The sequence below is a fragment of the Myxocyprinus asiaticus genome, chromosome 23 (genome assembly GCF_019703515.2).
Source record: "Myxocyprinus asiaticus isolate MX2 ecotype Aquarium Trade chromosome 23, UBuf_Myxa_2, whole genome shotgun sequence".
Taxonomy (NCBI): domain Eukaryota; kingdom Metazoa; phylum Chordata; class Actinopteri; order Cypriniformes; family Catostomidae; genus Myxocyprinus; species Myxocyprinus asiaticus.
Window position 1 is genome coordinate 14,693,215 of NC_059366.1, and position 24,952 is coordinate 14,718,166.

Genomic DNA, 24,952 nt, shown 5'->3' on the forward strand with positions numbered 1-24,952 from the left:
TCCTCAAAACAATGGTTGACTGATGAGTTTCTAGAGAAAGCTGTTTCTTTTTTGTCATTTTTGACCTAATATTGACCTTAAGACATGCCTGTATATTGGATACTGTGGCAACTCAAAAACAAACACAAAGACAATGTTAAGCTTCATTTAATGAACCAAATAGCTTTCAACTGTGTTTGATATAATGATATAGTGACTTTCTAGTACTAAATTAGCAATTTAGCATGATTACTCAAGGATAAGGTGTTGGAGTGATGGCTGCTGGAAATGGGGCCTGTCTAGGTTTGATCAAAAATGACTTTTTCAAATAGTGATGGTGCTGTTGTTTACATCAGTAATGTCCTGACTATACTTTGTGATCAGTTGAATGCCACTTTGGTGAATTAAAGTACCAATTTCCTTCCGAAACAGCAAAATTTGTACATTATTCCAAACTTTTGGTCGCCAGTGTATATATACGTATATTTAAGCAATATCACACTCGTGATCTTGCTGTATGGCTCTAAATCAGCACTGCTGTGATTACCTATGGCACTACAATTAGTTCTCGTAGTCAACATGTTGAATGCAGGAGAAATGGGCAGAAGTAAAGACTTGAGCGACTTTGACAATGGCCAAATTGTTATGGCCAGATGACTGGGTCAGTGCATCTCTGAAATAGCAAGGCTTTTGGGGTGCTCCCGGTCAGCAGTGGTGAGTACCTACTGAGAGTGGTTAGAGGAGGGACAAACCACAATCCGGCGACAGGGTGTTGGGTGCCCATGATGACTCCTGTCTACCATTGAAAGCACCTTCAATAGGCACGCGAGCATTGGAACTGGACCTTGGAGCAGTGGAAGAAGGTTTTCTGGTCCAATGAGTCCCATTTTCTTTTATATCAAGTGGACAGCCATGTAAGAGTGAGCTGTTTACCTGGGGAAGTGATGGCACAAGATGCACTGTAGGAAGACGACAAGCCGATTGAAGGAGTGTGACGCGCTGGGCAATATTCTGCTGCTAGGAAACCCTGGGTCCAGCCATTTATGTAGACATCAGTTTGACACGTGCCTCCTACCTAAACATTGTTGCAGACCAGGTACACCTCTTCATGGCATTGGTATTCCCTGATGGCAGTGGACTCTTTCAGCAGGATAATGCACCCTGCCACACTGCACACATTGATCAAGAATGGTGAGTTCAAGGTGTTACCTGACCTTCAAATTCCCCAGATCTCAATCCGATTGAGCATCTGTGGGATGTACTGGACCAACAAGTCCCTTTCTCAGTAGCTCCACCTCGCAACTTACAGGAATTGAAGGATCTGCTGCTAATGTCTTGGTGCCAGATACCACAGGACACCATTAGGGGTCTTATAGAGTACATGCCTCTGCGGGTCGGCGCTGTTTTGGCAGCACTTGGAGGACCAACAGCATATTAGGCAGGTGGTCATTATGATTTGGCTCATCTGTGTGTGTGTGTATGTATTTATGTATATATATTATTAGGGCTGTCAATTGATTAAAACTTTTAATCAAATTAATTACATGGTGTCCCGATTAATTAATCAGAATTAATCTCAATTAATCATGTATATAAATATTTGCTGAAAAAGCCCTCATATAACAGTAATTAAATATTCAGTGATGAAATAATTATAAATAGTTATCTTTAAATATTTACAAATTAAATATATATATATATATATATATATATATATATATATATATATATATATATATATATATATATATATATATATACCGTTCAAAAGTTTGGGGTCACTTGCCTGAAATGTTTCTCATGATCTTAAAAAAACTTTTGATCTGAAGGCTTATGCTTAAATGTTTGAAATTAGTTTTGTAGACAAAAATATAATTGTGTCAACATATTCATTTATTTAATAAAAAAAAAATTTAAATTTAAAAACAAAAAAAACGTTTTTTGAAATGGATGACTTGGACCGAATAATTAAGAAAAGCAGCCAATAAGTGCCCAGCACATAGATGGGAACTCCTTCAATACTGTTTAAAAAGCATCCCAGGGTGATACCTCAAGAAGTTGGTTTAGAAAATGCCAAGAGTAAATTTCTGCAAAATCTAGGCAAAGTGTGGCCACTTTGAAGATGATAAAATATAACATCATCAAAATTATTTATTTTGGATTTTTTTAGTCACAACATAATTCCCATATTTCCATTTCTATTATTCCATAGTTGTGATGACTACTATTATTCAAAAATATGAAATAAATAAATAAAAAATAAATAAAGAATGAGTAAGTGACCCTAAACTTTTGAACGGTAGTGTGTATATATACAGTTGAAGTCAGAAGTTTACATACACCTTATCCAAATACATTTAGACTCAGTTTTTCACAATTCCTGACATTTAATCATAGAAAACATATTCTGGCTTATGTCAGTTGGTATCACTACTTTATTTTAAGAATGTGAAATGTCAGAATAATAGTAGAGCGAATTATTTATTTCAGCTTTTATTTCTTTCATCACATTCCCAGTGGGTCAGAAGTTTAAATACACTTTGTTAATATTTGGTAGCATTGCCTTTATATTGTTTAACTTGGGTCAAACATTTTGGGGTGCCTTCCACAATCTTCTCACAATAAGTTTCTGGAATTCTGGCCCATTCCTCCAGACAGAACTGGTATAACTGATTCAGGTTTGTAGGCCTCCTTGCTTGCACACGCTCCAGTTCTGCCCACAAATTTTCTGTCAGATTGAGGACAGGGCTTTGTGATGGCACTCCAGTATCTTGACTTTGTTGTCCTTAAGCCATTTTGCCACAACTTTGGTGGTATGCTGGGGTCATTGTCCATTTGGAAGACCCATTTGCGACCGAGCTTTAACTTCCTGGCTGATGTCTTGAGATGTTGCTTCAATATATCCACATAATTTTCCTTCCTCATGATGCCATCTATTTTGTGAAGTGCACCAGTCCCTCCTGCAGCAAAGCACCCCCACAACATGATGCTGCCAGCCTCATGCTTCATGGTTGGTGTTCTTCGGCTTGCAAGACTCACCCTTTTTCCACCAAACATTTTTGTTTCATCAGACCAGAGGACATTTCTCCAAAAAGTAAGAACTTTGTCCCCATGTGCACTTGCAAACTGAGGTCTGGCTTTTTTTTTTTTTGGTGGTGGTTTTGGAGCAGTGGCTTCCTCCTTGCTGAGCGCCTTTCAGGTTATGTCGATATAGGACTCGTTTTACTTTGGATATAGATACTTGTCTACCTGTTTCCTCCAGCATCTTCACAAGGCCCTTTGCTGTTGTTCTGGGATTGATTTGCACTTTTCACACCAAACTGCGTTCATCTCTTGGAGACAGAATGCATCTACTTCCTGAGCGGTATGATGGCTGCGTGGTCTCTTCACCAGGTAAATAATGCACACGCATCCGGCCGTCCACATGATCTAAAAGAAAATGTGATTCATCAGACCTGGCCATCTTCTTCCATTGCTCCATGGTCCAGTTCTGATGATCATGTGCCCACTGTAGGCGCTTTCGGTGGTGGACAGGGGTCAGCATGGGCACTCTGACTGGTGTGCGGCTAGGCAGCCCCATACGCAGCAAGCTGCGATGCACTGTGTGCTCTGACACCTTTATATCATGGCCAGCATTGAGTTTTTAAGCAATTTGTGCTACAGTAGCTCTTTTGTGGGATCGGACCAGATGGGCTTGCCTTCACTCCCCACGCGCATCAGTGAGCCTTTTGGCACCCTTGACCCTGTTGCTGGTTCACAGGCTGTCCTTCCTTGGACCACTTTTGGTAGGTACTAACCACTGCATACTGGGAAAACCCCACAAGACTTGCAGTTTTGGAGATGACCTGACCCAGTCGTCTAGCCATCACAATTTGGCCCTTGTCAAAGTCACTCAGATCCTTACGCTTGAAAATTGTTCCTGCTTCCAACACATGAAATTCAAGAACTGACTGTTCACTTGCTGCCGGATATATCCCACCCCTTGACAGGTGCCATTGTAATGAGTTAATCTATGTTATTTACTTCACCTGTCATTGGTTTTAATGTTGTGGCTGATCAATTTATATACACTGTGTGTGTGTGTGTGTATATATATATATGTATGTATGTATGTATGTATGTATATATATATATATATATATATATATATATATATATATATATATATATATATATATATATATATACAGTATACAAACGACCTTGTTTGCGGGACCCCTTGGTGGCTCGGGGGCCCTAATACCGCTTGTAGCTAGAAACGGCCCTGAGTTTGGGGCAGGATTATCTGTTTAACAGTCCCTTAATTTGGAATTCTTTTTGGTGGTGCTAGTGGTGCAGAAATTACACACTTCACCTTTAAGTTTATAAAATTATCAAAATCACTGAGCTTTACCGTCTATCTGTACCTTTACAACACATTATTTATAACAAACTTATGTATAATTGTTTCTGTTTTTGTCTTTTCCCCTGCATGCTCCAGTATTTCCCCTAATCTTGAGCTGGAAGCCTTGTTCAAACGTCACTTCACTCAGGTGGAATTCTATCAAGGATCAGTCCTCAACCCACATGATCTAGCAAGAGTGAAGGTAACAGTTTACATCAACAGAAATGTAGATCGCAGAATGAGCATTTTCTCTCAGTTTGCTATGATAGTTTAATAAGCATGTTGAACATAATCATACAGAATTTCCAAAGACAAGCAAAATTATTTCATTTGTCCATTTCAGGTACAGAATTGTAGTAATAATGTAGTAATAATGCAGCATGCTTTTAGAGTTGTACTGTTTTGATTTTTGTTGAGAGTGAACACTAAATAACCCCCCCCCCCCCACCCCCCACAACTTGACAGATAGAGTCAGCGGACGCCTGCTTGATTCTTGCAAACAAATATTGTGCAGACCCTGATGCTGAAGATGCCTCCAATATTATGAGGTCAGTTGTGTGACACTACTGTTTGCTATCAACTGTTTCCACATTTGTGCCTGATTTTTCAAAGAACAGACATCTTATTTTGAGATTTGTGAGCAGAGTCATACACTCACTAGAGACATTATTCAGTAAAATAAATGTTTTGAAAGCTTTCACCCTTCTCTGCTGTGAGAGGAAGGTGTGAATGAGATACTCAGCATCTCAGGTCAGCTCAATACTCACATTCAGACATGTTATACCTGGACACAGATGAAAAACCCCATTGGAATTTCCTCTGGAAGGGAGTCAGCTAATATTGCCCTGAAAGAGTGTGTGAAGTGAGAGCAGACATATTTCACTTCCTTGTTTCATGTTCTTTAGCCATGTGTAGCGCACAAAATTGCACCCAGTCCAGCTTGTATGAAAAGTGAAATATTAATTTAGGCAAGTGTCTGAGTGCTCTATTGAACCATTTTCTTAGCAACTAATTTGTTATACAGCAGCTTAATATGGAAATAAATTCTACACCTCTCTTACAATACCAGAGAGTGTTGCATAATGAATTTAATAAGGAATGCTCCAAGTTACAGCATTCCACAACATAACATAGATTCATCTGTGAAATTGAATATGGTAAATTGAAGTCAACACTCAACATGTAGTCAAAATTAAAACATTCCTGGTGTTATTGTACATGATTCATCAGTAGTGTGAATACCCACTTTTCACGATCTAATCAATCCTGATGCATAAAATCAAGTTTCTACTTAGTTTCTTGAATATTCTGTTTCACTCAGAAATATTTTGCTTTATGGAAGTAAATGGAATGCAAATGTTGACTCAAAATGCCTGTAAAATTATTTATGCTTGATTATTAATGTGCTTCTTTTGAATTACAGAGTAATATCTATCAAGAACTACCATCCAAAGATCAGAATAATAACTCAGATGTTGCAGTACCACAACAAGGTAGGAGGTGCATTTTTCTGATGATGTGTCATATCAAATCGACAGAAAGAATAGATGTAATATATAAAGGGGCTATAAAATTGGACATGAAGACGAAATGTTACAGTCAGTATTTTCATACTAGAACAAGCCCTCAAATTCTGCTCTCCATGTCAATAAGAATCTTACAAAGTCTTAAAGTATCAAATACATATTACAACATGATTTTCTTCAGCACCTATTCTTGATTACAGCAACTTGTACAGTGCTTTTTATTCATCAGGGTAAGCTGGAAGTAGGAGATGGATGTTTTCCTCAATGACGTGATGGATGTGTTTTGTTCTTGGGATAGTTCTCTTGAGAGCAAATGAATGTTGACTGCAGACAACTGTTTTATAGGGCTGTCAGAGAACTCACTACACAGATAAATTCTGTGTTCGCAATGAGATGAAATAGTGTCATGCAACTGTTATGAGATTTGGCAAATTTATATAATCTAACAAGATGTATGTACTGTATATATATATATAGTTGAAGTCAAAAGTTTACATACACCTTAGCCAAATACATTTAAACTTAGTTTTTCACAATTCCTGACATTTAATCGTAGAAAACATTCCCTGTCTTAGGTCAGTTAGGATCACTACTTTATTTTAAGAATGTGAAATGTCGGGAGTCACTTGGCACCATGCGAGTGTCAGACGTGTGAACGGCGAGCTCTGCGCACTTTGCTAGTTTAATTACTATTTGCGTCATAAACCGATGAGATTCGATACACTCTGTTTCATAACTGTTCTATGAAGACAATATGTCAAAGAATTCAAAATCCTCGGGCTCTGGAGACATTAAAAGACACTTATGTGCTCAAGCTGATACCCCTGACAGGGCTGCAGACCAGGGACTAAATTTGGATGGTGCAGCAGGAGAAATTCAGCGTCAGCTGTCGAGCATGTTAGTGATGCTGGCGAAGGTCATAGCGGACTTGGAGGATCTTGCTGTAATACGGCGATCGAGACAATATTCTCTGAGTTGGTTACAAGAATTGGGGACGTCAAGAAACAGATCGATTATTTGGAGTCATCGGAGAGGGAATTAGCTGCTAACCCGCTAGTGACCAAGGCAGATTTGCAGTGTGTCTGGGAAAAGTTGGAAGACCTTGAGAATCATAATCGGCAAAACAACGTCCGAATTGTTGGAATTCCTGAGAACGAAGAAGGCAGAGATATGGTGAAATTCCTAGATGAGCTCTTCCCGAGTCTACTCGACATAACAGGCCATAAGCTGGAAATCGAGCGAACTCAAAGAGTCCCGGTTCGGAGAACCGCTGATTTGGCCAAATTTCTGAGATCATCTTATAAAGATTTCGTGATGAGTAAAGGAAGGCTTTCTTGGAAGAACCACAACATTTTCTTGTTCCCAGACTTTGTGAACTCGACAAGAGAGAAACGTGATCGAATCAAGGAATGCAAGAACCTCTTACATCAATGGAAGATCGCTTTTGCACTGATGTTTCCGGCCAAACTGAGAATAGATACTAAGGATGGCCGAAAAGTATTTACATGTCCTCAGCAAGCATTGTCCTTCATAAAGTCATTGGAATGAGTCAGCCATGGTGTGATTCTTCCGTTGCTCCCAAGTGAGCCTGACTCATTGAACATTCACTTGACTGTCCGAGGAAGCTGGGTGCCTTTTTTGTTTCTTTTGGTGATGGTTCTGCCTAGGGGCTGGAGTTCGTTTTGTGGAATAACACTCCTTCGTGATAGTTGTGGATGAATCTGCTCGTTCATTGTGCTTATGCCTCCTATTGGATGGAGTTTGTTTTGTGGAATATTTTTTTGCAGGACATTGGAAGGATTAGGTCATCTGCTGCACTTATGAAACAGCCAGCTCACTGAACATTCGTTTGACTGCCCGAGGAAACTGAATGTTTTTTGTTTATTTTCTTTTTTTTTTTAATGTTTTTATTTATTAGTTTTTTTATTTGTTTTTTGTGTGGAGCTTGTTTTGGGGAGGAACACACCTTTGGGACAGTATGTGGATGAATCTACACGTTCTTTGTGTTTATTCTAACTATTGGCCGGAGTTTGTTTTATAGATTTTCTTCTGTTATGTTATTCTGTCTCACAAAATTTTTATAGAAACACCGGACTTGAGCAATCCGTTGGCAAAGTTGTCACGGGGGCTCTAAATGGGAGTTTAGAGGTAAGACGCGCGCTGTCGTGCGTGGGGTTAATGCGCACGTTTTTCTTTTTTCTGTTTGTTTGGTTTGGGGGGAAGTTCGGGGTTTGATTGTTGCACTAATGTTGGAATGTGGTCTTTATAATCTTGTTTTTGACACACAATTTATTGTTTCTAATATGTCAAAATGTCAAATGTTAATAAGAGTGGATTGTCTCTCTCCACATGGAATGTGAATGGGTTGGGGCACCCCATAAAAAGAAGGAAGGTTATTTCTTTTCTTAAACGTAAGAAATATGATATTGTGTTTCTTCAAGAAATGCATCTTTCCCCGCAGGAAGCTGAAAAATCTGGGAAGATATGGGGTGGACATGTTTTCTTTAGTGTTGGCTCAAGTAAGAGCAGGGAAGTCATTACATTGATAAGTAAGCATCTACAATTCAAATGTCTCAAACAGCTTTTAAAGATAAATTAGGAAGAGTCATTATTATTTTAGCAGAAATTCAGGGGCAAAGGTTGATTTTGGCTAATTTTTACGCACCTAACATTGATGATCAGGGCTTTTTTATAGATCTTGAAGGGATGTTGCAAGCCGCTGGTACCCCTCATGATATTATGTTGGGAGGAGACTTTAATCTTTTGATGGACTCAGTCCTTGATCATAGTGAAGCAAAAGTGTGCAAGCCCCCTAGAGCAACATTGATGCTTCACAGGATGTGTAAAAAATCTTGGTCTTACAGATATTTTTGGAGACTTTTGAACCCATCTGGTAGGGACTATAATTTTTTTTCATCAGTCCATAAGATTTATTCTAGAATAGATTTTATATATATATATATATATATATATATATATATATATATATATATATATATATATATCTAAGTCCCTTATTTCATCTGTTGTGGATTGCTCAATTGGAAACAACTTAGTCTCGGATCACGCCCTGGTGAGTTTAGAGGTGTTGCCAAATACGGAGAAAAAGAAATCATATAGTTGGCACTTTAATGTGTCCCTTTTGCAAAATCCTGATTTCCAACAAATGTTAAAGGCTGAAATCAATGTTTATATGGAAATCAACTGGTCCTCAGTATCCTCTGTGGGCTTGGCTTGGGAGGCACTTAAGGCGGTTCTTAGGGGTCGGAACATACAGTATGCCTCTTTCACCAAAAAATCCAAAGCACAAGAACTTGTGGAGTTGGAAGGAAATATTAAAAGTACTGAGGCAGAGCTGAAGCACCGTATGTCATCTGACAGCCTCAGAGAATTGACCCGATTGAAATATAGATATAATACTATTTTGTCGTGGAAGGTGGAGTTTTGGTTATTCAGGGCAAGACAGTCATACATTTAGTCAGGGGACAAAGCAGGAAAACTTTTGGCTAGATATATAAAGCAGAGAGTCTTTTTCTACCATTCCCTCTGTGAAATCTGCTGGTGGTGAAATATTTACCTCAACCATTGATATTAATAATGCTTTTAAAGAATTCTACTTTGATCTCTATAGTTCCACGTCTCCATCTACTGATGAAGATATTAGGAACTTTGTGGAACCATTAGATCTTCCTAAACTGACGACTGAGCAATACAATTCTCTTGATTCTGAGATAACCTTAGAGGAGATTGAGGAGGTAATTAAGGCCTTACCTTCAGGCAAAGAGTTTTTCAGATCTTATGCTACAGAACTGGCTTTACTTTTGTTAGAATGGAATCATTAAAGAATGGAAAGCTTCTTCCAACCATGATGCAAGCCCGGATCAGTCTGATTCTTAAAAAGGACAAAGATCCAAGCGAGTGTAAAAGTTACCACCCAATTTTCCTGATCCACTTAGATGTAAAAATTTTGTCAAAAATTCTGGCTAATCAATTAAGTAAAGTTATGATATCACTTATACATATAGATCAGGTGGGGTTTATTCGAGGCCGTAGCTCTTCTGATAATATTAGGCGTCTCATCAATATCATGTGGTCATTAGCAAATGATCAATCTCCGGTTGCTGCCATTTCACTTGACACCAAAAAGGGGTTTGATGTGGTAGAATGGGATTATCTTTTTAAGATTTTGGAAATATATGGGTTCGGGAGTACATTTATTGGTTAGATTAAGTTACTTTATAGACACCCTGTAGCAGCGGTACAAACAAACGGGTTAATTTCAGATTATTTTACTCTGGATAGGGGCACCCGGCAGAGTCCTGTAACTGTAGGTCTGTAGGTCCCCATTATTGTTCTGTCTTGTCCTGGAACCATTAGCAGCCGCTATAAAAAAGGAGGATGATTTTCCAGGGGTGGTGGCGGGAGGTGTGTGTAGCGAATTAGCTTAAAAGGGAATTATTTATAATTAATTATAACTGGTTATAATCAATAATAAATATTTAGATTAGATCTTAGAATTAACTGTAGCAGAATCGATATTACAATTACTTGATCCGTCCGTCCAGCGAGCAGACAATATAATTATTTATCAATTCTAGGAAAATTACTTTCCTGGCCAAGGAACAATAGTCTTCCTACTTATACAGTGCTAGCAGTAGTTTAGCATGTAGCAAGGAGCAACATTCAGTGACTTTGAATTGTGAGCGGAACACAGAGACAATCAATTGTGAATATAAGGGATTTAATAAATGAAACTATAACTAACATACAAACAAACTAAGCAAACATACATATATAGAATGAAGGAAAGTAAGGAAAAGAGAGAGAGAAGAGCACAGAATGGCAATATTTCACGTCAGTTAACCACAACCTAAATGAGAATCATCAGAGGCACAATTCACCTTAAAAGGGGTTCAAACTTAAACGCGCATTTGATCAGTTGTAAATGGTTACTTGCATTGGTTTGTTGCTGAATAAGAGTCTTGATGCGGTAGACGAGGTTCTCGATGATTTCTTTAGGAGTGAGTTGAAGAAGTCCACAGGAAATCCACAAAGTTACTTGAAGGTAAACACTGCCAGAAGGTTAAACTCAAGAGAGAGTTTTGGAGTGGGTTGGTCTCAAGAAGAAGAAGTTTTGAGCGATGATTTCTTTGTGCTCTGGAGTTTTGATAGTTCATTGCCGCACCCATTTTGTGGGTGGAGTGGCCAATTAGAGGCATGCATTTTGAGCAGGAGAAACATCCTTTGTCTCCGTTTATGGCCCATTCGCATTTTATTGCTGATCTGGACCGCTAGTGCAGCTTTTAATTCAAAACATAGTAAGAATTGTTCGATGCATTTCACGATCACATGGTGTACATTATTGTGTGAGAAATAAAGGGAAGATCATTTTGATACCAAGAAGGTAACCTCCAGACGATATTAAAGCAGAGAAACACTCATACACTTGAATATAGGCATTTAACGTCTAACTAATACAAGTAAAGGGTTTTAACTAAGTTAATATGATAGGGGAATATACATACAACACATGCATATAGCAGATACATTTATAACTGCTTACTATGGCCTAAAATAGAGAAAATGTCTTTAGGTGTGTGTGTGACGTGTTTTGGAATTACTGGAGACAGACAACTGCTCTGGTGCCTGGCACGGGGGGGTCACCCTCCTCTCTGTGGAATGTGTTTGAAGCTTGATGGAGACACTTCAGAGGAGACCTGTTTTAGCATCCTTTTGATAGTGATAAAGACCATCTGCAATTTAGCACCCATATAAATGTAAACGTGGAGACCAGGTCAGTAATTTATATGCAAATGTCAAAAGGCTAAAAGGTTTTTTTCAAACAAAGTGTAATTAGCCATCACTGATCTTACACAGACGTTACATGTGGCGCATAAGCTTCTGCTTTACGCAGATGATATTTTATTATTGGTCTCCGACTCTACTAGATCTGTGCCTTGCCTCCACAGAATTATTAACTCCTTTTCCAAATTCTCAGGATACAAAGTCAATTGGTCTAAATCCGAAGCTTTGGCTTTGACAGCGTACTGTCCAGTAACGGCCTTCCAGTGGCCCAAACGGAATTAAGTATTTGGAAATTTTATTCCCAACAAATTTGTCTGATTTAATCAGAGTTAATTTTGATCCCTTAATAAAAAGGTTTTCGAATGATGTAGACAGGTGGGCTTCATTACACTTATCGATGATTGGGTAGGTTAATGTTGTTAAAATGAATTGTATTCCAAAATTCAATTACTCGCTACAGTCTCTCCCTGTAGATGTCCCCCTCTCTTATTTCAAGCAATTTGATAGCATAGTGAAGTCCTTCATTTGGAATGGTAAGTGTCCCAGATTACATTTCAATAAGTTACATAGGCCGATTGACAAAGGTGGGTTAGGCCTACCCAAGATTTTGTTTTATTATTATGCATTCGGTCTTAGACATTTGGCTCATTGGTCGCTTCTACCTGAGAGAGCCCCTCCCTGGTTTTGTATTGAAAAGGAAGTTCTTGCCCCTATCTCGCCACTGCAAAGCCTTTCGATTAAACTAGCTGGAGAGGTTAAGTCGCACCCCGTTATATTGCATTTGCACTCGATATGGACAAAAGTGTCCAGAGTGTTTAATTCTGATATTTATTTAAACGTAACCTCAAGCATATGTCTAAACCCTAAACTATGTATTAATAAGTACCCTTTTTGTTGGTCAGATTGGATTGTGAAGGGGGTTAATACACTTGGTGACCTATATGAGAGTGGAGTATTGAGACCTTTTGAAAATTTGGTTCAACATTTTGGCATTCCCAGGCACTGAGTTTGAAGGTAGGCCTTAAAATACATCCACAGGTACACCTCCAGTTCAGTACACCTCCTAACAGAAGATAATTGACTAATAGTCTAAAGGCTTGACATCATTTTCTGGAATTTTCCAAGCTCCATAAAGGCACAGTTAACTTAGTGTATGTAAACTTCTGACCCACTGGAATTGTGATATAGTCAATTAGAAGTGAAACAATCTGTTAAATGTGGAAAAAAATTACTCGTGTCATGCACAAAGTAGATGTCCTAAATGACTTGCCAAACCTATAGTTTGCTAATATGAAATCTGTCGAGTGGTTAAAAAACCTAGTGTATGTAAACTTCTGACTTCAACTGTATATATATATATATATATATATATATATATATATATACACAGTACTGTGCAAAAGTTTTAGGCACTTAAGATGTTTCACAAAAACATTTGTCTTAAGATAGTTATTTACATCTTCAGTTTTAGTGTGTCAATAGGGAAAATACATTTTAGACTCCCAAACATTACTTTTGCAAATAGAAAAGATTAGCATAGAAGAACAAGGTGCTCTGCAAGAGATGGCATTGCCCCCACAGAGCCCCCCACTGAACATCATCTCAGTCTGTGATTACATATAGAGACAGAAGCAATTGAAACAGCCTAAAAAGATTGAAGAACTGTGGTGAATTCACCAAGAAGCTTGGTACATCCATCTGCCAACAACCAATAAAAACTGTGTCCAGGTGTACCTAGGAGAATTGGGGCTGTTTTAAAGGCAAAGGTGGCCACACCAAATATTGATTTAGCTTTTTTATGTTTACTGGACTTTGTGTGATGTTAATTGTTAAATGAAAACTATTTATGGCATTATATTTGAAGACATCCTCACTATGCAACATTTTTCCCAAGTGCCTAAAACTTTTGCACAGTACTGTGTGTGTGTGTGTATGTATATATATATATATATATATATATATATATATATATATATATATATATATATATATATACATACACACACACACACACACACAGATACAGATACAACACACACACACACACACACACACACACACACACACACACACACAGCCGTGATTTGCTACTTGCTGGGGAGAGACAGGTGGCATTAGGTGGAAGGAGCATTTGATTGGAGAAAAATCTGTGAGGTGTAAGATGAGTCATTAATATTTTTGGTATGTTTTCCCCAGAAGAGAGAGACTGTAACAATTTTAAATGCATATATCTGCTAAAATTAATCTTTGTCAACTTTTAGGAGTACACTAGCATAAAGATGGCTTCAAGCTATATATATATATATATATATACAGTTGTGCTCAAAAGTTTGCATACCCTTGGAGAATTGGTAATATATGTACCATTTTTAAAGAAAACATGAGTGAGCAGGCAAAACACATTTCTTTTATTTCTTATGGGATTCATATTCAACTGTAGGTTATAACAGAATGGCACAATCTTAAAACAAAACATGGCAACAAAGAAAAAAATGAAATGACCCTTGTTCAAAAGTCTGCATACCCTTAGTTCTTATTACTGTGTATTGCCCCCTTTAGCATCAATGACGGTGTGCAGTCTTTTGTAATAGTTGTCAATGAGGCCCCAAATTCTTGCAGGTGGTATAGCTGCCCATTCATCTTGGCAAAATGCCTCCAGGTCTTGCAAAGTCTTTGGTCGTCTTGCATGAACCGCACGTTTGAGATCTCCCCAGAGTGGCTCGATGGTATTAAGGTCAGGGGACTGTGATGGCCACTCCAGAACCTTCGCCTTTTTCTGCTCTAACCATCGGAGGGTCAACTTGGCCTTGTGCTTAGGGTCATTGTCGTGCTGGAAAGTCCAAGAGCGTCACGTGTGCAGCTATCATGCAGATCAATGCAAATTGTCTGCCAGTATTTTCTGATAACATGCTGCATTCATCTTGCCATCAGTTTTCACAAGATTCCCCGTGCCTTTAGAGCTCACACACCCCCAAAACATCAGTGAGCCACCACCATGCTTCACAGTGGGGATGGTATTCTTTTCACTATAGGCCTTGTTGACCCCTCTCCAAACATAGCGCTTATGGTTGTGAACATAAAGCTCTATTTTGGTCTCTTCACTCCAAATTACAGTGTGCCAGAAGCTGTGAGGCATGTCAAGGTGTTGTCGGGCATATTGTAACCAGGCTTTTTTGTGGCATTGGTGAAGTAAAGGCTTCTTTCTGGCAACTCGACCATGCAGCTCATTTTTGTTCAAGTATCGTCCTTGAAACAACCACACCGTCTTTTTCCAGAGCAGCCTGTATTTCTCCTGAGGTTACCTGTGGGTTTTTCTTTGTATCCCGAACAGTTCTTCTGGCAGTTGTGGCTGAAATCTTTCTTGGTCTACCTGACCCTGGCTTGGTATCAAGAGATCCCCGAATTTTCCACTTCTTAATAAGTGATTGAACAGTACTGACTGGCATTTTCAAGGCTTTGGATATCTTTTTATATAGTTTTCCATCTTTATAAAGTTCCATTACCTTGTTATGCAGGTCTTTTGACAGTTCTTTTCTGCTCCCCATGGCTCAGTATCTAGCCTGCTCAGTGCATCCACGTGAGAGCTAACAAACTCATTGACTATTTATACACAGGCACTAATTGCAATTTAAAAAGCCACAGGTGTGGGAAATTAACCTTTAATTGCCATTTAAACCTGTGTGTGTCACCTTGTGTGTCTGTAACAAGGCCAAATATTCAAGGGTATGTAAACTTTTGATCAGGGCCATTTGGGTGATTTCTGTTATCATTATGATTTAAAAAGGAGCCAAACAACTATGTGATGATAAATGGCTTCATATGTTCACTATCCTTAAATAAAAGACCGTTTTTTTGCATGATCAGTCATATTTTCAAAATCAATGCCAAAATTTCACAATTTCTGCCAGGGTATGCAAACTTTTGAGCACAACTGTGTGTGTGTGTATGTATGTATGTTTGTATGTGTATATATATATATATATATATATATATATCCACAGTATATTTATACAGTGTGTGTGTGTGTATATATATACATATATATATATATATATATATATATATATATATATATATATATATATATATATTCACAGTATATATACAGTATATATCTATATATCTATATATATATATACACACACATACTCACCGGACACTTTTTTTTGTTATTAACAATTTTTATTGATTCTGTACATAAAATAAATAAACATAACATAAAATACAGAATCAAATTATATACATTAAGCCCCTCCCCCTTAACATCCCCCCCACCCCCCTACCCAACACAAACATATACTGCAGTGGTCATAAATATCTAGAACATAAAAAAAAAAAAACATAAAACAAGTATACTTTCAAAAAACAATAAGAATGCACATACACATTTAAACTACGTAACTCTCTACAATGCCCCTGCCCGAGAACCCTACAAAAAGCCAAATATCTACCCCACTTCCTGTTAAACAGATCCCATTTTCCCAGCCTTCTATAAATTACCTCCTCGAATGCCACGACCCCGCCCATCTCTTTGCACCACTCCTGAAATGAGGGTGCTCCAGCCGACTTCCCCCATCCCCTGAGAATGATCTGTTTGCTGATCATAACTCCGGCTAGGACCCAACTTTTTAAATGTCTATCACCTAAATTAATGACCACCCCATCGCCTAAGATACAGAGTCTGGGGCAAAATAAAAATTGTGTCCTAAATGTCACACATAAAGCTCTGAACCCTTAACCAAAATTCTTGGAACTTAACACACCACCAAAAAACATGGGATGTGTCCCCGTCTTTTGATTGGCATCAGCAGTAGGTGGGTGTGTCTTTAAGACCAAGCATATACAATCTAGAGGGGGTCCAATAGAATCAAAATAAATCTCTAGATGTAGATTTGACCTTTTTTAGAATCCTAGCCCACACTCCCTCCTCCAAAACCAAGTTTAAATCTTTCTCCCATAATCTCTTGAGAGAAGTTAAAGCTCCATCCCCCAAACTCTGAATTAGCATGGAGTAATACACTGATGCCTCATGAACTTTTCCAAAAGCAGTTATCACCACTCCTAGAGTATCTGCCGCTTTAGGGGGGTGTATGCTACTCCCAAAAATAGTACAGAGCAGGTGGCGCAGCTGTAAATACCTAAAGAACTGAGATCTGGGAATCCTAAAATGTTGAACCATATTTTCAAATGATCTCAACACTCCACTCTCATATAGGTCACAGAGCATATTAACCTCCCTCACAATCCACTCTGACCAGCAGAAAGGGGACTTATTAATACATAATTTTGGGTTCAGCCATATGCTCGAGGCAACATTTAAATAAATGTCTGAATTAAACACTCTGAACACTTTTGTCTATACCACGTGCAAATGCGAGATAACAGGGTGTAACTTAACTTCTCCGGTTAGTTTAATAGAAAGGCTTTGCAATGGCAAAATAGGGGCAAGAACTTCCTATTCATTACAAAACCAGGGAGGGGCTCTCTCAGGTGAAAGCGACCAATGAGCCAAATGTCTGAGACCGAATGCATAATAATAAAACAAAATCTTGGGTAGGCCTAGCCCACCTTTGTCAATCGGACTATGCAATTTACTGAAATGTAATCTGGGACACTTACCGTTCCAAATGAAGGACTTTGCTATGCTATCAAATTGCTTGAAATAAGAGAGGGGGACATCTACAGGGAGAGATTATAGCAGGTAGTGGAATTTTGGAATACAATTAATTTTAATAACATTAACCTTCCCAATCATAGATAAAAGTAATGAAGTCCACCTGCCCACATCGCTCAAAAACCTTTTTATTAAGGGGTCAAAATTAACTCTATCTAAATCACAATAAAAAAGGCTGGGAATAAAATGCCCAAATACTTTATGCCCTGTTTAGGCTACTGGAAGGCGCCCGGCTGAAAAGCTGTTTCTGGGCAGTACACTGTCAGAGCGAAAGCTTTGGATTTAGACCAATTGATTCTTTATCCTGAGAAATTAGAAAAGGAATTAATAATTCTTTGGAGGCAAGGCATAGATCTAGTGGGGTCAGAGACAAATAATTAAATATCATCCGTGTAAAGCAAAAGCTTATGCGCCATACCTCCTGCCATCACCCCTGGAAAATCGTCTTCCCTTCTTATCGCGGCTGCTAATAGTTCCAGGGCAAGACAGAACAATAATGAGGAAAGAGGGCAACACTGCTGGGTGCCCCTGTCCAGAGTAAAATAATCTGAAAGTAATCTATTTGTTTGTAGCGCCGCTACCGGGTTTCTATAAAGTAACTTAATCCACCCAATAAGAGTATTCCCGAACCTGTATATTTCCAAAATCTTAAAAAGATAATCCCAGGGAGCCTGGGTAGCTCAACGAGTAAAGACGCTGACTACCACCCCTGGAGTCACGAGTTCGAATCGAGGGCGTGCTGAGTGACTCTAGCCAGGTCTCCTAAGCAACCAAAATTAGCCCAGTTGCTAGGGAGGGTAGAGTCACATGGTATAACCTCCTTGTGGTTGCTATACTGTGGTTTTCGCTGCTCTCGGTGGGGCGCGTGGTGAGTTGTGCATGGATGCCGCGGAGAATAGCGTGGGCCTCCACACGTGCTATGTCTCCACGGTAACGCGCTCAACAAGCCACGTGATAAATTGCGTGGATTGATGATCTCAGATGTGGAGGCAGCTGAGATTTGTCCTCCGCCACCTGGATTGAGGCGAGTCACTACACCACCATGAGGACTTAAAGTGCATTGTGAATTGGGCATTCCAAACTGGGGGGAAAAAAAGAAAGATAATCCCATTCTACCATATCAGATGCCTTTTCTGCATCAAGTGAGATGGCAGCGACCTGAGTCTGATCATTCGCTGCTGACCACATGATACTGATGAAACACCTAATGTTATCAGAAGAGCTACGGCCCTGAATAAACACCACCTGATCTATATGTATAAGAGATGTCATAACTTAATCGGTTAGCCAAAACTTTTGACAATATTTTTACGGCTAGCTGGATCAGGGAAATTAGATGGTAACTCTTACACTTTCTTGGATCTTTGTTCTTTTTAAGAATCAGACTGATCCGGCTTGTGTCATGGTTGACGGAAGCTTTCCATTCTTTAATGGTTCCATATAAACTTTTAACAAAAGTGAAGCCAGTTCTGTAGCATAAGATCTAAAAACTTCAGCAGTAAAGCCATCTGGTTCTGGAGGGCAATGCCTTAATTACCTGGCCAAGCTCCTCCAAGTTTATCTCAGAATCAAGAATTTTTTTTTTGCTCAGTCATCAGTTTAGGGAGTTCTAATGGTTCCACAAAGTTTCTAATATCTTCATCAGTAGACAAAGACGTGGAACTATAGAGATCAAGATAGAATTCTTTAAAAGCATTATTAATATCATTGGCTGAGGTAAATATTTCACCACCAGCAGATTTCACAGAGGGAATGGTAGAAAAAGACTCTCTCTGCTTTATATATCTAGCCAAAAGTTTTCCTGCTTTGTCCCCTGACTCAGTGTATGACTGTCTTGCCCTGAATAACCAAAACTCCACCTTCCACGACAAAATAGTATTGTATCTGTATTTCAGTCGGGTCAATTCTCTGAGGCCATCAGACGACATTCGGTGCTTCAGCTCTGCCTCTGCACTTTTAATATTCCCTTCCAACTCCACGAGTTCTCGTGCTTTGGATTTTTTGGTGAATACGGCATACTGTATGATCCAACCCCTAAGAACCGCCTTAAGTGCCTCCCAAGCCACACCCACAGAGGATACTGAGGACCAGTTGGTCTCCATATAAACACTGATTTCAGCCTTTAACATTTGTTGGAATTCAGGATTTTTCAAAAGGGATACATTAAAGTGCCAACAATATATGATTTCTTTTTCTCTGTATGTGTCAACACCTCTAAACTCACCAGGGTGTGATCCGAGACTAAGATGTTTCCAATTGAGCAATCCACAACAGATGAAATAAGGAATTTAGATATATGATAAAAAAAATCTATTCTAGAATAAATCTTATGGACTGATAAAAACAATTTATAGTCCCTACCAGATGGGTTCAAAAGTCTCCAAATATCTGTATTTTTCAATATAAAATATTTTTACACATCCAAATGTCAATGTTGCTCTAGGGGGCTTACACACTTTTGCTTCAGTATGATCAAGGACTAAGTCCATCAATAGATTAAAGTATCCACCCAATGTTATACCATGAGGGGTGCCAGCAGCTTGCAACATCCCTTCAAGATCTATAAAAAAGCCCTGATCATGAGCATTAGGTGCGTAAATATTATCCAAAATCAAACTATGCCCCTGAACTTCTGTTAAAACAATAATGACTCTTCCTAATTTATCTTTAAAAGCTGTTTGAGACATTTGAATTGTAGATGCTTACTTATCAATATAATGACTCCCCTGCTCTCACTTGAGCCAGCACTAAATAAAACATGTCTACCCCATATCTTCTCAAATTTTTCAGCTTCCTGTGGGGAAAGATGCGATTCTTGAAGAAACACTATATCATATTTCTTATGTTTAAGAAGAGAAATAACCTTCCTTCTTTTCATGGGGTACCCCAACCCATTCACGTTCCACGTGTAGAGAGACAGTCCACTCATTTTAACATTTGATATTTGACATATTAGAAAAAATAGATTGTGTAAAAAATAAAATGATAAAGACCACATTCCAACATTAGTGCAACAATCAAACCCCAAACTTCCCCCCGAACCAAACAAACAGAAAAAAGAAAAATGTGAGCATTAACCCCACGCACGACAGCGCCAACTGGCGTCCTTCCCTCTAAACTCAAACAGTCCATGTACGCCAGTGAGAGCCCCCGCGGCAACTTTGCCATCGGATTGCTCAAGTCCGGTGTTTCTATACAAATTTTGTGAGACAGAGTTACACAACAAAAAGATAATCTATAAAACAAAACTCCAGCCAATAGGTAGAATAAACACAAAGAATGTGTAGATTCATCCACATAACTGTCCCGAAGGTGTATTCCTCCACAAAACAAACTCCAGCCAACCAGCACACAAAAAAAAAGAACAAAAAAAAGACTGTTCAGATTCCTCGGACAGTCAAACGAATGTTCAGTAAGCCGGCCCATTAGACTGTTTCATGAATGCAATAAATTAACCAATCACTCCAATGTCCTGTAAGAAATACTCCACAAAACATACTCCAACCAATAGGAAGCATAAGCACAAAGAACGTGCAGATTCATCCACAACACTGTCCCGAAGGAGTGCTATTACACTAAAAAACTTCAGCCACTTGGCGGAACCAGCACAAAAAGAAACAAAAAAGGTGCTCAGTTTCCTCAGATGGCTGCAATGTGAGTACCACAAAATAACTTACTCAGTCCATTGACTTTATGAAGGACATTGCTTGCTGGGGACATGTAAATATTTTACGGCCATCCTTAGCATCTATTCTTAATTTGGCCGGGAACATCAGTGCAAAAGTGACCTTCCATTGATATAAGAGTTTCTTGCATTCCTTGAATCGATCACGTTTCTCTCTTGTCAAATTAGCAAAGTCTGGGAACAAGAAAATGCTGCGGTTATTCCAAGAAATCCTTCCTTTACTCCTCGCCTCGCGTAACACGAGATCTTTATTGGATGATCTCAGAAATTTGGCCAGAAATGAACGGGGCCTGTCTCCCTCAGCGGATTGCCGAGCTGGAACCCTGTGAGCTCGCTCGATTTCCAGCTTATGGCCTATTATGTCGAGCAGACTCGGAAAGAGCCCGTCCAGGAATTTCACCATATCCCGACCTTCTTCGTCTTCAGGAATTCTAACAATTCTGATGTTATTCCACCGGTTACAGTTCTCCAAGTCCTCCAACTTTTCCCAGATGCTCTCCAAATCAGCTAATTAACTCTCCGATGATTCCAGATGATCGATCCGTTTCTCAACATCCCACACTCTTGTAACCACCTCATTGAATTTAGTCTCCATGGCTGTGATCAATCAACGTATTACAGCAAGATCCTCCAAGTCAGCAACGACCTTCGTCAGCATTGCCGACAAGTTCAACATTTCTTGCCGAATTTCCCTGACTTCTTAGGCCAAATCGGCTCCCGCGCTTGCGGCCTGCTCAGAGGCATCAGCAGCACATAAGTGTCTTATAATGTCTCCAGAGCCCGAGGATTTTGAATTCTTTGACATATTGTCTTCCTAGAACAGTTAAGGATCAAGGTATATCAAATCTCACCAGTTTATGACATAAAAAGTATTAATACTAGCAAAGTGTGCAGAGCTCGCCGTTCACATGTCCGAACCTCGCATGGTGTCACGTGACTCTCCCTCACCGGCCACTTTATTAGGCACACCTGTACATCTACTTATTCATGCAATTCTCTAATCAGCCAATCATGTGGCAGCAGTTTAATGTTTAAAATCATGCAGATATGGGTGAGGAACTAAAGTTAATTTTCACATCAACCATGATGAAATGTGAAATGTGATCTCAATGATTTCGACCGTGGCATGATTGTTGGTGCCAGACAGGCTGGTTTGAGTATTTCTGTAGCTGCTGATCTCCTGGGATTTTCATGCACAACAGTCTCTAGAGTGTAAAGAGAATTGTGCAAAAACAAAAAAACATCCAGCGAGTGGCAGTTCTGTAGGCGAAAACAGCTTGTTAATGACAGAGGTCAGAGGAGAATGGCCAGACTGGTCCAGGCTGACAGGAAGCTGACAGTAACCTAAATAACCACATGCTACAACAGTTCTATGCAGTAAAGCATTTCTGAACACGTTGAACATTGAGGCGGATGGTCTACAGCAGCAGAAGACCCCTCCGGGTACCTTTACTGTAAGCTAAGAACAGGAAACTGAGATTGCAGTGGGCACAGGCTCACAAAAACTGGACAGTAGATGACTGGAAAAACATTGCCTGGTCTGGCAAATCAGGATTTCTGCTGAGGTACACAAATGGTAGGCCCACTGCAGGCTCAGTTTTCTGTTCTTGGCTGACAGAAGTGGAACCCAACGTGGTCTTCTGCTGTTGAAGCCCATCCACCTCAAGGTTTGACTCACTACAATTGTACAGAGGGGTTATCTGAGTTACCGTAGCCTTTGTCAGCTTTGACAAGTCTGGCCATTCTCCGTTGACCTCTGTCATCAGCAAGGCATTTTCGTTCACAGAACTGCTGCTCTTTGGTTGTTTTTTGTTTTTCGCACCATTCTCTACACTCTAGAGACTGTTGCATGTGAATGTCCCAGGAGATCAGTAGTTACAGAAATATTCAACCAGCCCGTCTGGAACCAATAATCATGCCACGGTCTAAATCACTGAGATCACATTTTCCCCCATTCTCATGGTTGATGTGAATATTAACTGAAGCTCCTGACCCATATCTGCATGATTTTATACATTGCACTGCTGCTTTTCTATTAGCTTGAAGACATCTATATGCTAATGTACTCCTAAAAGTTGACAAAGATTAATTTTAGCAGATATATGCATTTAAAATTGTTACAGTCAGTCTCTTCTGGGGAAAATGTACCAAAAATACTAATGACTCATCTTGCTCTTCTCAGATTTTTCTCCAGTCAAATGCTCCTTCCCCCTAATATCAACTGTCTCTCACTAGCAAGTAGCAAATCACAGCTGTGATGTGAATTAAAAGCTGTTGGATATTTAGAAAAAAAGGGATTAGCCATTTGAAATGTCCTGCCCCAACTTTCTGTTTCATTAGGAAATACATCAGCACAGGAAATAAAACTGGGCTAATCAAGCCATATCATGGGGTCTTTAATTATAGTAAATTTGGATTCTCAGTAAATAAAGTGTTTCTTATTGATTTAATTTTTGTGGTTGTTTTTCTTGAATAGACTTGTTAGACATGCGTCATGATGGCACTGCGGATGGCTGCCTCAGTGTGGAGCGCTCCTATTGTTTTGTTGTTTTTGTTTGTTTGTCCTGTGTTTAGTAATCTTTTTCCAGTCAGTTTTACCAGAGACGAACTGCTGAACATTCGAGAGCATATACCAGACAATCTTTTACCAGTTTTTGAATATTCAGATATTTTGCTGGACATTTTAGTTGGAGGCGTGGCTGTGTTGTTCAAGAGATGCAGGTGAGGGAGACGAGAGGCTCCGTCGGCGCGGATTTCAAACAGCGCTGCTGAGTATTCACTTAGCGAATCTCTGCTCTCTTCCTAACAAAACAAACAAACTACATCTCCTCACCTGCACAAACAAGGACTTTTCAACCTCTGCTGCCTTGTGCTTCACAGAAACCTGGCTGAGTGAAGCCATTCCGGACAGCGCGTTACATCTGCCGGGCTTACAGCTGTTCAGAGCAGATCGCATCGCGGAGTTAATGGGGAAAACGAGAGGCGGTGGAACATGCATTTACATCAGTGAAAGTTGGTGTACAGATGTAACAGCGTTAAAGAGGATGTGCTGTCCTAATTTGGAAGCGCTCTTTATTAACTGTAAGCCGTTATTTTGTTTTCCTCGTTTATTCTGGTGAGTGTGTATATCGCGCCAAACGCGTGTGTGAACACATTGCTGCAACAGCTGACTGATCAAATCACAGACACAGAACAACAATACCCGGACTCAGTTAGTATTATTCTTGGGGATTTTAACAAAGCAAATCTCACACGTGAACTGCCCAAATACAAGCAGCACATTACATGCCCCACCAGAGACAGAAACATACTGGATCATTGCTACACAACAATAAATGATGCATATCGCTCTGTCCCTAGAGCAGCTTTGGGACTCTCTGATCACTGTCTGGTTCATCTTCTTCCAACCTACAGGCAGAAATTAAAATCAACCAAGCCAGTAGTAAGGACTGTAAAGAGATGGACCAATGAAGCAGAGACGGGAACTACAAGCCTGCTTCGATTGCATGGATTGGAGTGTTTTTGAGGCTGCAGACACCAATCTGGACGAGCTCACAGATACTGTTACATCATATATCAGTTTCTGTGAGGATATGTGCATTCCTACTAGTACTAATTTAATTTAACAAACCGTGGTTTACAGCAGAGCTCAGGCAGCTTCGTCAGGCCTAAGAGGATGCTTACAGGGATGGGGATAAAGTATTGTACAATCAGGCCAGGAACACACTGAACAATGAAATCAGAGTGGCTAAAAGAAGATACTCTGAGAAGCTGAAAAACAAGTTTTCAGCTAATGACCCTGCATCAGTGTGGAGTGGCATGAAACAACTCACAAATTACAGGCCTCCTACCCCCATCCTGTGGTGGACCAACAACTGGCTGACGACCTGAATGTGTTC

General features: G+C 39.5%; 1 protein-coding gene across 10 annotated transcripts in view; it reads left to right on the forward strand.

Moving 5' to 3' along the window:
- kcnma1a (potassium large conductance calcium-activated channel, subfamily M, alpha member 1a) overlaps positions 1-24,952 on the forward strand; it is a 312,165-nt gene that overhangs the window by 209,920 nt on the left and 77,293 nt on the right. For all 10 annotated transcript variants that reach the window (XM_051651297.1, XM_051651298.1, XM_051651289.1 and 7 more), the window contains exons 11-13: positions 4,460-4,565; positions 4,829-4,911; positions 5,787-5,856. In XM_051651297.1, coding sequence (XP_051507257.1) covers positions 4,460-4,565; positions 4,829-4,911; positions 5,787-5,856 — 259 coding nt within the window. The remainder of the gene's footprint in view (positions 1-4,459; positions 4,566-4,828; positions 4,912-5,786; positions 5,857-24,952) is intronic.